General features: G+C 40.7%; 1 protein-coding gene across 9 annotated transcripts in view; it reads right to left on the bottom strand.

The window, feature by feature from the left end:
- The window catches only part of ttll7 (tubulin tyrosine ligase-like family, member 7), a 190,734-nt gene that overhangs the window by 92,351 nt on the left and 83,916 nt on the right, over window positions 1-14,467 (bottom strand). For all 9 annotated transcript variants that reach the window (XR_009063739.1, XR_009063741.1, XR_009063738.1 and 6 more), the window contains exons 13-14: window positions 9,925-10,060; window positions 2,759-2,845 (exon numbers count right to left, since the gene is read on the bottom strand). Coding sequence is in view for 4 of the 9 variants with exons in the window: in XM_057840102.1 (XP_057696085.1) it covers window positions 2,759-2,845; window positions 9,925-10,060 (223 nt within the window). In the remaining 5 variants the exon portion in view is untranslated. The remainder of the gene's footprint in view (window positions 1-2,758; window positions 2,846-9,924; window positions 10,061-14,467) is intronic.

The following is a 14,467-nucleotide window of genomic DNA, read 5'->3' as shown; positions in this document are numbered from 1 at the left end:
GAATATTGGCGGTGAGCAAGCCATGCGGAGTGCCTCTCAGCCGGCCAACTAGACAACGAACAGTGGTGGTGGGTGGAGGTCACGAGGGGGGGGAAGTTTGATCGAGGACTAGGCTACGAGGCCGACTTTTTGGTAGTAAGCGAGCCGTGCAAAGTTCATCTCGGATGGCTAGACAGCGAACAGCAGAGGTTTGTGGAGGTCCCTGAAAGTCGATCGAGAACCAGGCGAGGAGGTCGATTTTTGCTAGCAAGCAAGTCGAGCAAAGTGCCTGTCGGCCCCCAGACGGCGAACAGTGGCAAAGGGTAGAGGTTGCAGGGGAAAAACAAGGCAAAGACAGGAGCTGGTTGTGTGACAAAAGCATTGCATTAAATCACAGCAGATGCACATGTATAGATCTAAATACTGCATTATTTACTGTATGCTTGGTGCGGCTCATTTTCTCAATGCTCAGTGTTCCCTGCATTAGCAGGCGTGGAAGAAGAATGAAGAGGGCAGTTACTTGTGTAATGAGGCACCAATAACATTCAAACATGGCACACTCCCATTTTGACATATATCATGCATGAAAAATTTTAAAATATTGGAAAATGACTTTAGTGCTATTTTGAATAATGTGTAAAAATGAACACCAGTTCGAAAAGGCTTGCCTCAAACTTTGCACTTTACAATATGTCAGCTTGATGCTATATCTATTGCTAAAGGTAACTGGCTGGACCAATCAGTTTCCTTTGCAAAAGTTCGGAAGACGTCTGATTTAATTTTGCTTTTAAAATCCATGTGTCAAAAGCAAGAAGCTGCCACTTGTAGGCAATGACAGTGCACAGATGATAGTATAGAAGAATTCTAATACGACAAATATCGTTGTTTCAGAATTGAACAATAAGAAGTGAAAACAACAGCAATTTCCTGATGAAAACTATGTTTTCATATTGGTTACAGTATCCTTAACCAAGACAAGTGTGCATACATCTTAACCTGATTGTCTTTTAACGGAGTGACAGAACATTTATTCAATGGGCTTCCACATTGATTTTCTATTTACATGGCAATTTCAAAACACTGTATATCACTTCCTGCTGGATTTGTGGAGCACCTGACCATGGAAAAGCCAGAATAAAGGTAGTACCCGGTTTACGAACGAGTTCCGTTCCTGCACTGGTGATGTAACCCAGATTTCCGTGTAAGTCAGAATCGACCCTTTAAATACCTCAAAACACCCACTAAATTAAAAAATAAATAAAAAATATCCAAAAACATGTATTATACGTCATTGTACTGTCCTCGCCAGGACGTTGGAGCTAAGTCCTAGCTAGACAGTGAGCTAAGCTCTGAAATGACAATGTCAGATGTCTGTGTAGTTTGCTGACTTTATTCAGCTGTTCATGACATCAACACTTGCAGAATAAAACTAAATAAAAGGAAATTAAATCAGTCTCATTTTCAATAACTGCAACTCAAATTTGCGTTTACAAGTAACAGCTGATACAGCAATAACAAATGATTGGCATGTATCGTCTAGCATCCGCATATCTATCAAAAAAAATCACATAAACTCGCCCGTAGTATTCAACCACCATTGAAAACGCACAATAAACAGTACAAAAGGGTTATATACAGCCGTCGCCTCTGAATGCTTTACAAGCAACAAATGTGCAAGCAGACTGTCTCCTCTGTCACTCGGCTGCTCTGTGTGTGCGTGACGCGTGTGTGGTGTGCGCGGGAGCGTCTGTACATGTTCTGCGCCAAAATAAAAGCATGGATCACAAAACAAAAGTGAACATTAAAAAAAAAAAAAAAGAAAGAAAGAAATGAAGAGACGCAGGCATCGTAAAGTCGAAATCGCATAAGTGGGGTCCGTCGAAACCTGGGGACTACCTGTACTTGTTACATTTTAGTTGTCCTAAATAAAGAGAACAATCAAACTATTAAAAGACAGATAAAGAATGAGGGAATGTTGGCGAAGTTACATATAAAAAGATTTTTAAAAAGCAATTGAGTGAAATTTCATACAGTATCCCTTCTATATATTGTGCCTCGTCCATCCCCACAAATTCTAAATCTAACAATTAACTCTACTCTCTATTCTAGCGTTTGGTCCAGTTTTTACCAGATGGTGTGTGTGAGCACGACACCCCACGAAGTAAATTTACCCGTCACATCTCTTTCTTTCCCCAGCTCTGAAAGTGACGCCATCCAAATGAACTTGGACAACAGAGATTGTGTCTAAACAAGTTCTTATTCTAGCTAATGCATCACTGAACTGCCCTGTCGAGCGAGTGTTCTAGCCAATTTAACCCTCAAGTGAGGGATGGATGGAGATGTGCAGGAAGAGAAGCGGAATTGGGTGGGGGCGTATGCTGAAGGGAGGCGAGCGAAGCAAGGTGATGGAGGGAGTAATGTGGTGTCGAGGGAAATCTTGGGGAAGTGCAGGTGCTTGTGGCAGAGAAAGAGGGCGATGGGAAGATAGTGTGGTGAGAAAAGGAGGCAGCCTGACAGCTGTCCCCTTGAGGCACTCAGGTCCTTTCTTTGGGCCTCTCTGATTCTTTCCCCTTGAGCCTAACACACTACTCGGAATCACATCCCATGTGCGCTCTGTGGGCATTAGATCCATGCACCTGTCTCCCTACCACCCCCCCAAACTCCCCATCGTTGTACTTTTACGAGGGGTCCCCAGAGGCAACTGGCCTCTATTCTCCCCTGTCTTTCCCAGTTTGTATCTCTCTCTCACTCGCTCTCTCTCTCGCTCACTGTAAAGCACCTTAGGGCCACGTTGCCTCGAGGATTTGCCCATCAGCTTCTCATCGTCCAGTTCACATTGCTCGAGCAGATCTAAGATGTCCTCCTCCTACACGCCAACACACACACAAAAAAGATGAAATAGCTGAGAACCAAAGGAATAATAATTCTATACAGTTAAGAAGAAACTATACTGTAAGTAAGAATATCATAGAAAATCCAAAGACATACATAACACATCCACTGCCTGGCTGGACATGGGATGCTCTCTGGTGGTGTGGATAGAGGCTAAATTTAGCAAAGGGGATCACAAGCTTCATGAATATACTTTGGCTTTTTGCCATTTGGCCATGGATGAAATGCAGGCAAAGGTGATTGATATTACTTCACTATCAAGTGCATGAATAGCTCCCATTTGCCACTCCCAATTAAAACTGATTTTAAAATCAAGAGGCACTTTTGGGTGTTTAAAGGGGCCTTTGGTTTAATGTTGCATAGTAGATGTGTACATATGAAAGTGTTTTTTTGTCATAGGTATTATGTGAATTTATACTTTTGAATCATCATGTAGATACGGTGATCCCTCATTTTTCACAGTTAATGTGGACCAGAACCCGCCACGATAAGTGAAAAACCATGAAGAAAGCACCCCCTCCCCAAAAAAAACAACATTTTTTTCTTTTTTTTTTTTTGGGTTCGATATTTATTGGTACCTCTACATACGAAGTTAATTCGTTTCAGGACCTTGTTTGTAAGTCGAAATGGTTGAGCAGGATTTTCCCATAAGTATACATTATAATTCCATTAATTCATTCCACAGCCCAAAAACCTACACTAAATCCTTAATAAATACTGCTGGTACCATTACAAATGGCAATTACACATAACAAAACAAATAAATTATAAATAAAAATCAGAATAATAATATATTAATTCCTGTAGTAATGTAATGAAACGGGTTGTTATGTGGCGGATGTATTTTTTTCTGTACCTGAACGCACCACGTGACCGACGTGACAGAGAGAGGGAGCGGTCCAGTTTAGAGTTTACTTTCACTTTCAATGTTTTCTTGAGAACACAGTCAACTGCGGCGTTTTGTGTTGAATAAGTTCTGAAATAAATGTTTAAAACCTGACGAAGCTGGCGATTTCTTTGGTGATGTTAACCACAATAATAATTGTCAACTTTAGAGCTGTCCCGACTAGTCGACGTAGTCGACGTCATCGATGACGTAAATCCGTCGACGAGCACAACATGCCGTCGACGGTTAATGAAGGGTTAAAAAAATATATGCGTGGAAAGTTAGAATGTCGGATGCTCTGTTTGCAAGCAGGGAAAGCGGCACAAAGCCAAAAAAAGCGCACCAGAGTGTCCAAAACATTGACTTATTTCAAAGAAACATAGGAGAGTACACTCTTCTGTCCTGTCTCTTCAGTGCCAAGCTTGGCTGCACGTCGGCCGTGAATAAACACCTCAAGCGCCTTCACGCAGTTTGTAAGGTTTTTTTTGTTTTTTTTTTTCTTTCATTTTTTGTACACCAGAGGGTGCTGTCGCCTTACTAAATAATAATGTTTCATTGACAATGGGCCTATAAGTGCTATTAGTATTGTTCTTAATGTTAATTGAAATGTTTATTTCATGTTATGGTTTATTTTATGGTATAGAAAATTATATAAGGTTAAAAGGTCATAAATATATACAGTATATACAGTGATTGCACTCAAGGGAGAGATTGTCAATGATAAGGTAATAAGGTGAAGGCAATTCATATAGGCAATTCATTGATATATAAATAAGGTTTAAAAGGAAAAAGGTGAAAAGTTTTTGTTAATTTCTAATTGTGTTGCTTTATTTGTGTGCGCCGTAGCTCTTACGGTGTGTTTACATCAAGGATGGAATGAAAGTTGTAAACCATCAGTTTAAGAGACCATCTTTTCAATCGGGATGCTACACTAGTTAATTCTATCAGCATTTGAACTCATTGTTTATTTGTGATTTATTATTGTTATTTACGTGTTTATTTGTACTTTAATAAATGATTTGAGTGTTCCAATGTTTTTTTTTTAATTGATAAGCGTCAACAAAAATTTCATTGCTTAATTAGTTTAAAAAAAGAAAATAATAAATAAATTAAAAATTAATTATTAGATTAGTCGACTAATCGTAAAAATAGTCGGCTGACTAATCGGGAGAAAATTAGTCGTTTGGGACAGCCCTAGTCAACTTAACTTATAAAGACTGGCGAACGGTGGTCGAAGGAGGGCCATGGAGATGAATTGTTGAGCCAGTTCACGGATACGCACCCCACGCTCATCTTTTTCTATGCGTCTTCATTTCAATGGTAAGCGTCACCTTTTTCCTTGTTTCACCACCTATACCAACCTTTTTGAAACCTGTTGTAACCCAAGTATCAATGCCGCCCCGCATTCCGCTCCCACCTCTGACCAGGCTGAGACACGAACCCGCGCGCCACAACGAATCTAGTCGGCAGGCAAGGACGGTAACCACTGCGCCAATAAGCTCGAGCCACCCTTACATGAAAGAATCGGCGGGGAGGTTTCCACGTGCTACAACGGATACACTGTGTGTGTACCCGTTACACTCTCCCCCTGAAACCTTCACTGCCGATCCCGGACGAGCCCCCATTTGTAACCCGAGTGTCAATGGCGCCCCGCGTTCCGCTCCCACCTCTGACCAGTCTGGGACGTGAACCCGGGCCCGAAACCTTCACTGCCGATCCCTTCATGTAAGAACGCTAGCGGCTACTCCGTTGGCTTGAGCTTATTAGCGCAGTGGTTAACGTCCATGCCTGCCAACTAGATTTGTCACGGCGCGTGGGTTCGCGTCCCAGCCTGAGAGCTGTGCGTCTGTCTGCGTTGTTGTCATGTCGTCGTACTTCGAGCATGTTGTCGGATGTAGAAACAAATGGCGAGTCAAATTTTACGTCGGATGTCGAAAAGATTGTGTGTCGAAGCAATCGTATGTATGTCGAGGTACCACTGTATTTCTTCAGATCTATCATAGAAAGAGATTCATATACGTTTTTTTTACCCTTTTCCCCAAATTAGAATTAAAAAACTTTTATGTATATACATATATATATATATTTTAACAAATTGTTTTTAAGCACTTTAAATGTAATAATTATGATAAGTTTTAAACATGTTACTGTCCCAGAGAATTATTTTTAAACAAAAAAAAAAAAGTAGACGCCCAATCCATTTTTTAAAAAAGTGAAAAAAAAAAATTCAAGTCTTTATTAAATGCTTCATTGAGTGTCCACTCAAATCTGCTCCAGCTGCTCACTTACACACTATGAGTTGCCACAGCGAATGTTTAACAAGTTAAACGAGGATTGACGCATGTGGCACTTTGAAGGTTTAGTCTCTGGCAAGATCAAAGCTTAACCGTCTCTCAATCATCGTTTACTTTAAAGGGCAACTCCAGTTCACTCTATGACGAACAAAGAGCAGACTGAGGGAGGGAGCGAGCGTGAGACTATGTGTGATGGCCCTGATTGTTTAATTATTTTTTTAAAGGGCAACTGAAGACCTTTCCGGATTTTGGTGTAATTTTACGAATATAAACTTTGGACGAGTTCGTCAAAACAACCATGACATTATCAACACGTAATTGCAAGGATAATTTGCGGTTTTTTTTTAGTTTTTTTTCACTCCGTTAATGGTCCCTTTGCAAACCCGGAAGTATGACGTAGGCAACAGAACACTACCCACAGCTAACATAGCAGCAACAACGATGTCAGTGATATTTCCACCAAAGGTAACCATTCAGGATCGCTCTTTCGTGACGCTATCGATGGCAAAGGCTCCCAGGAAATATGAACTACAATTAATCCCTACATGTTTTAACCTGAGGCGTCAGATGACGGCGATTTACTTGACATAGCAGATGGCGTCATGACGCCAATTGACAGCTCGACACTTCACGAACGGGAGAGTGAGTGGTAAGCCTAAATCCAGCATCGTGAATTTTTTATTAGAGAGAATGCGATTACATGGTTGTATATTTTTCCACGCTCTCCACCTAGCTAAAACTGGATATTAGGTAATGGGATAGCTCCTACTGATCTAAATATGGTAAAGCTAGCCTAAATGTGGCTAAATGAATGATATGTTATTGATTTTTCAAAATAAATGACAAAACGATTTTATTTTCCAGGTATTGCTGTAAACCGTCAAGTAATTACCCTTCCAAGAGTATACCTGTGTCGTCAGGAGATCCCAGACGTGAGAGCCAAACTTGAGGAGGCTGAAGCACTGACTGAATGAATTACATTTAAAAAATTGGGGACCTGTATGCATGCTCACAAAAACGGTCCAAACCTTTGCAGGAGAAGTTTTTTTGGACCACTCCTAGAGTCTCGAGTCTTCCTGTGAGCAATTCATCGCTACACATCGAGATGGCATGACGAATCCCGCGAGTAAAACACAGAAAATGTTTGCAATATATGGCGAGGATAGCGTGGTGCTATATTTCCGTGTTCAGAGTGGTGGCGAGGCTTCTTGGAAGTTACGTCATGAGGTAGCGGTCGGCAGGACGGCGCGTCCCTCGTTGCTATGGTGTTGCTATGGCCATAACTCAAAAACTACGCGGTCAATTATCTTTTTTTAATGTGACTTTTTGAGACAGCGAATGATGCATTTAATACAATTCAACTGAGTAAAACACTCAAGAGTGAAATCCGAAAAGCTCTTCAGTTGCCCTTTAAGACATCAACAGTCAGTTGATCCTCGCCTCCGCCAGGTGGCTGCGTCCCCTCCCACTGTGACGTAAGCTGATTGATGCCGGACGGGCTGACGTCGTGGCCGCCGTTGATTGCTCACAAAGTAACGGCGCCAAGCTTCAAAACTCAGCCGCTGTCAACAGACAGACGAGGTCGCATTTGACAGCATTCGTGCCCAGTACCTTCTCGCCAGCTGCTTTTGCTCGCCATCCATTCGCTATCGCACTTGATCGCTTGTTTGTTACACTCCCGCTTTTTTTTTGTTTTTTTTTTGTTTGTTTTTTTTTGTTTAAATAAATCTGTCCTGTTCATCTGTTTGACACGGAGAATGGAAGTCTGAGTGTCCAGTTGGTACACTTTTTCGTTGAGGTCCTTTGTGTTCTTCATTATCGGTTCGTTTTTGTTCAGCACTGTACTTAAAGAGCATTGAGGCAGTAGGGGTAAGCCGCCATTTATGTTCAATCCGTTTTCCCCTGTTTTGTTTATTTTGAAGCCAGGGTAGTGGCTGTCTTTTTGTTATTTCTTTTTATATGATCAGGGTTTAGTTAGGGGGTGGAGTTTAAGTGTAAATTCCTTTTGTTTGTTGTTTTGGCCTTGGCTTACCCTGAAGCAAGCTTCTTTTGTATTTTGTACTCATTGATATTTGGGTTGTGTAAATAAATTGTTGATTTGTGTCCACTTGTAAACGTGTAGCTCGTTTTAAGTAGCTCCCTTAGCGAGGCTTTGATTTGGGACGTAACACTATGCAATCGCTCGAATTCTAGATAGAGATTTTCATATATGTACTGACTGACAGTACAATACCACTAGTTGCACTTTGCTGTTGCAGAGTAAGGTGTTCGCAGACTTAATTGTCCACAACACATTTCTAATACCAAAAGATCAAGCGTACCATCCAATTCCGTTCAGAGCAAACCTCTTGCTTGTAGAGATTTTTTGAAAGAGCAGTATTTTATCTATTCTTGGCAGCTTCTACCGTGACATTTTCTGCCTCCGCAACTTGGCCTCCACATTGACACAGGACATTAATTTCTCCATTTATTTCCACTATAATAAAACTTGGATTACTGCTTGTGGTTGTCTGCCAGCCAGTCAAGTTGTGGCTTGCTCATTACAAAGCATATGTCATGTCAAAACTTTAGGGGAATTTAAAAATAAAATCTATTATAGTCTTTTTTTCTGGCTTATGGCGTGGCCACAAAATGGTTTCCTTCTGAAAATACATTATTTCTTGTTTTAACTTTAAAGTTACTGTATAACTTACAATCGTCACCTTGAGATTTTCACACGTAAATTGGAATCAGTCCAACCTCAAATGTAAAGTTCATCCTTCTAAAACTTGCTGATTTTGATTTTGATCAAAGAGTGTTTTTTGTGTGGGGGTGTGTGTGTGTGTGTGTGTGTAATACCGTAGTTTTTTAACTGTACGGCACACTTAATTTTTATTTTTTGTTTTTAAATGTCAGTGCACTTTATGTATGAATTCTGGCAGTGCCTAATGACCTTTGTTGAAGCACTGTTGTTTGTTGAGTATTACGAAGGAGGATTAGTGCCTCATTTATTAAAAAAAAAAAAAGGCTGAAATATTAAAAAGGGGACGGTAACATTCTGTGTAGATATTTCTCAGCAACAGACTAATAATAGCTGTCACCCTAGTTCTAACTCTAATCTGCTAAAATTCACATCTCCCACAAGTCATGCCTTCCTAAAGGACAGCACTGTTTTTAGTGTCACCATTGTGACACCATTATCTGACTGCAGAGCCCAATTTGTTTTTCTTGGCTTCATTCTTTTCACACTTTGAACCAGATCGCATCTTTGTGTGCTGACTAAAAGTATGTGTTCCCTCTGCTTACTTTTGACTGATCTGTACAAAAAGAATGTCAGCTATTCGGTCTTGAAACACAATAAAATTCGAAAACACAAAATGTGACAAGCAAGAGGTGGATATTTCAACAAAGGCTGCAATAGTTGCACATGACATCTCTGTCAAGTCCTTTCAGATTACTTTGTGTGGTGTCATTCCAACTGTCAAAAATACCTATTCACCATTGACTTTCACCATTAACCATTAGTTATCAACTTGAAGCCTTTTCAGCAACTGACAAAGCCAAAATACAGAAAACAAGACAACATGATATGTAGAAACTGAATTGTGTCTCCCTGATTTGAAAAGCTTGTGTACGGGCGCACTACAAGTTAGCAGCAGTTTGAAAAAGTCCATTTTTTTTTTTTTTTTCCCCTAGCAAACGCAAACCACTTCCTCACAATTCAGCAATATCGGCATGTTACCTGTTTTCAGCATGCTAATGGAAATGCATTTTCTTTCTTTGGCCATATTTGCATGGAGAATCGAAGAATGTGTGTACGTGTGTCCACGTGAGCGCGTGCGTGTGTATGTCTGTGCACATATTTGACAGTCAGACAGCTACGAAGATACGTGCCTTCATTTGTTTCAGAGGATTATTCATTTCTTTCTGAAGTGAGGCAGCTCGCCCAGCGAGGAAGGTCTGAAATGCGGAAGAGAGCAGGCTTTCATACTTCTCCAACAGCAGCTTGTCGTCTGGAGGGTAAATTCGTCTGTTGGCCACAGAGACAAACATACAAAGGGAGAGAAGAGCAGGCATAGTGAGGGAGCAGTGCAGCAAAAAGGGAAAAGAAGGGGCATCAGTATATGAAGGAAATAAAGGTGTTATCAGAATGAGAAAAACCTCTGAAACTCTGAGGGATAAATAGTTTAAAGGAGAGATGAGGGAAAAGGTTAAACTCAAAGGAGGAAAGACGAGTGGTGACAGGAGGGGCTTATTAGGCTTTATTTAAAAAAAAAAAAAAAAAAAAAAACTAAAATTAGGTTGCGGTTCTGGCTCATCAGGTGATACAGATGGACAGAACAACAACAAAAAAGAGCCCTAAGTAGTGAGAAGCAAATTAATATATGTCAATAGTACTTTGTGATATGGTGAAGAGATGTGAGTGGCAAGAAAACTCAAAATAGTAGAAACCTTGAGATAAGAAACAATATAAACATCAGTCATTCTTAATGTTCAACACACATATTCATTCAGAAGGCCACCAAAAACCTCAAGACTAAACTAACAGTGCTCAATGTTAGTGTTAGCCTGAGGGGATTAGGGAAAATGTATAAACCACAACCTGTTTATCCTGAGACTACTCCTCCCAATGTGTCCAAAGTCATCAGTTTAACATTCAAATCAAAACCATAACTCAGGATTGATTAAGCTTGGTCAGTTTCTTAATGTGTACAGTCAAACTGGACTGAAGCCTGAAAGCACAAAAATGAGAAGCTACAGTATGAAATATTAACACAGCAGCAGCTGCGTCCACTCTCCTGCCTTTTCTTGGCCAAGTGTAATCTGAATATAGATTACAAATGAATCTAATTTTCCTTTTTGGACAAGTATTTCCATTATGGATGCAGGAAGTGCCATGGTTTTCAAACAAGGAAATTCCTTGCTATTCAGTTTGAAAGAAGCAAACCTCTGAATTGAAATGCCTGTAAAGTTGTAGAGTATCATGTATCATATTAAGTATCATGAAACCTCAGTGTATCTTTCATTAAGTCTCATGAAACCTCAGTATATCTTAGCTTGTGATACTCCTCTGAGCTACCACGACATGGTTTCCAGTCAATCAAAGAGAGGGAACATTAAAACCATAAAACCAAAAAACAACTACTGTAAATGCAATGCAAGTTCACAACACGCCACTCATTTCTAAACCTTTTTGACAGTTTTGAAAGTTTAAATGAAATTAAAACTAAAAACTAAACACTGCCGTCAATCTAAGAGGATCAAGGCTTGTTTAACATTGTATAAATTCACATTTGAATCTCACCATAATATCCTTTCATCAAGAAAAGAAAAAATGTTTAAGATGACTGACTATAGACCCCACTCACCAATATCACACAATGACGTGTCGCTGTATCCGGCCACCATATTGTCCGTCATTGTTTATCCCTATTCTCAATGGTTTCAATTTGTCGTGCAATTTATAGTGCAATTCATGGAAGCCCCGGTGCTTTCAGATGCTGTAAACTCATTGGATGTGTTGCATAAAAGGCGTTATGTGGAAAAGCTTCGGTCGATCCATTTGTCAGATCCATATTTGATGCCTAAATCGATATTTTTCGACCCACTGTCTTCGCCGTCTCTGCCTGACATCTGCTACCCTGATATTTACAACTATGTTGTCCACAGAAACTCAGCGTATTCTCACAAAAGTTTGAAAAACTTTAACAGCAGCACTCTAAGCAACATTACCCCCGTGTGACCCTTTACTTCCAATTTTCGAAAATGGCGACAATCAAAAAAAAAAAAAAAAAGTTGACTGCGATGGCCGACAATTCAAGGATAGGTGGATATTGGACTATTTCTTCAATACAATACGCAACAACTGTGTCTGCCTCATTTGCAAAGAGACAGTCGCTGTTTTCAAAGAGTTCGATGTGACGCGATATTACCAAACAAGACACGCTGACATGTACGACAACATTACAAGGAAGATACGCAGCAAGAAATTATAGCAACTTGAAGCTAGTTTAATTTCACAGCAGCAGTATTTCGCAAGAGCCCGAGTGTCGAAAGAGAACGCCACAAAGGCGAGTTTGTCGAAATTACGAATTTAAAAAAATTATAATAAAGCAAATATGACACACAGAAGGGCTTGCTAAAAATTGTTTAAATATATTGTTCTACGTAAATCAGCCAATGTAGCCCCCCACATTTTTACCACACCAAATCTGGCCCCCTTTGCAAAACGTTTGGACACCCCTGTTTAACTGATGATCCGTAGACGAGGCCAGCTTCTTTCACTTGGTACCAGCTAAATATTATTCAAAAAAATATTGATGGCGGAAAACATAAACATCTTGAATTTCAAACTGTATGTTGTCGGCGATTAGCCTCGCAATGATCTTAATTGTGGTTGTCAGCCCAAAACCCTCTAAATATATATTAAATGCATCTTACCAGGTATAAAATGACTACTACATAGTCTGTGGTGATCGTTTGGTGCCCAGTTTTCTCGTCGAATTGCAGCAGTCCATCTCACTCTCCTCTCCGGGTCTCTCGGAATACGGTAGAACTTCAAGTCTCTCAGTCTATCTTCTCTGTTACTGCAACCAACCGCCACGCACGCCTTCACCATTTTGATTATTAATGTTAACGAGCAGAAAAACATGCCATAATAGGAGGAATTTACCTAGCGGTAATGCGTAAACACGAGCTGACGGACAATATGGCACGGAGGCGTGGTTGTGACGTCATGTGAGTGGGGTCTCTCTCAACAAAACCTCTATCTAATAATACCGTTAATACAGGTCTATACACTGCATACCATAATGTGTATTAATCGTTTAACCTACTGTATATGACACCTGAGTAAAATCCTCATCATCTGATAAGCTGTTTGCAATTGATCATTTGGCCCATTGCAAAATGACATAATCAATTATGAAATTTGGATCCATTCACAATGGAATTTTGGATCCATACGTTGAGCCTGAAGGATATAGTACCTTTTCTCGTAGGCACCGTCTAACTGTTTTTATTACTCTAACACAGGGGTCCCCATCTACCGGGCCCTGGACCGGTACCGGTCCGTGGCGCATTTGAGACCGGGCCGCAAATAAAAAAAATAACTTAATAACGGCCGCATTCTGGCCGAATTAACCCTGTGCCCCTGCTTAACACACCAATATCTCTGTCTACTCTAGATATAATATTACGGGATAGATTACAATGTTGTCATAGAAGTCCATTGATTGGACTGCTACCAGTACATCTTGTTTGTGTATAAAATATATCTATGTGGGCTTGTCCTGAGTGTCCTCGATAATAGCGTATTACTAGGCCGCGGCGCAGCACATTTGTTCCTGGAAATAATTAGCCCCCACACGAGCGAAGATAACAGGAAAACAGACGTCTTTGGAAATACTTTTACGGCGAAAAGGATATTTTTACGGCGAAATGCGCACCTGACGAGCCTACAACCTCGAAGACCCACGAACTGTGAAGGAGTGGATTCGTGACCCGTTTGTGAATAAACAGAGATTGCAAATGACGGCGACCTTATTAAAAGTACATTTGAGACAACAACTCTACCGAGGTTCTGGATTAAAGTCATTCTGGAATATCCTGACATCGCGACAAGAGCGTTGAAAACCTTGCTACAATTTCCAACATCGTATCTTTGTGAAGCGGGCTTCTTAATTAATGTTTAACGACAAGGCGAAGTCGTTAATGGTGAGCGCGGTGTGCAGCTGTTGTGTGAAGCTTACATGGCAGGATGAATCTGAGGAGAACTTTTCTACAAGTCCTTCCATGATCAAAAGTAAGTTAATATTCCTTTCTTTCAAGAAAGTTTGTAGTGTTTACTTTGTAATCGCTGCATTTGCGCATTTTGCGGCTATGTTTAACGTTACGCGCATGCGCAAAACCGCATCGTTGCAATTTTTGATGGGTTGCAAAATTTGTCAGAACACCGGTCCGTGAAAAAAAAAGACCCAAATAACACCGGTCCGTGGTGCAAAAAAGGTTGGGGACCCCTGCTCTAACACACCCAATAAAAAATAAATACCATAGTTTAAGGAAAACAAGCAGAATATAAGGCATAAAAGATACACAACGCCTTCTTATCACGGAAGCCCAACGTGTGCGTCATGAGAAAGATTGACGCAGCAACTCTCGCAATCAGTTCTCCCGGCGGGACGCTCTGTACCAACACAAGGAGCACCGGAGAACGGCCAATATCCAACTGATAACACGACTGACAAGACTCCAAGAGCCCCTTTGGTGGCAAAATCCACAACCCTCGTTGCCCGGACAAGAGTAACTCCCAAATCCTCCTGTCCAATCCACAAACAGACAATAATCCCAAACACATCCTACTTCCTGCCCATGGCCCGCCCCACGACAGCCTTCAAAAGACTGAATGTTTAACTAAGCGTTGTCATTTTTCTCGGCA

Source organism: Corythoichthys intestinalis, chromosome 7, assembly GCF_030265065.1.
Source record: "Corythoichthys intestinalis isolate RoL2023-P3 chromosome 7, ASM3026506v1, whole genome shotgun sequence".
NCBI classification, from domain to species: domain Eukaryota; kingdom Metazoa; phylum Chordata; class Actinopteri; order Syngnathiformes; family Syngnathidae; genus Corythoichthys; species Corythoichthys intestinalis.
Note: the sequence above shows the minus strand (reverse complement) of the source record. Positions and strands in the feature narration are given on the sequence as shown.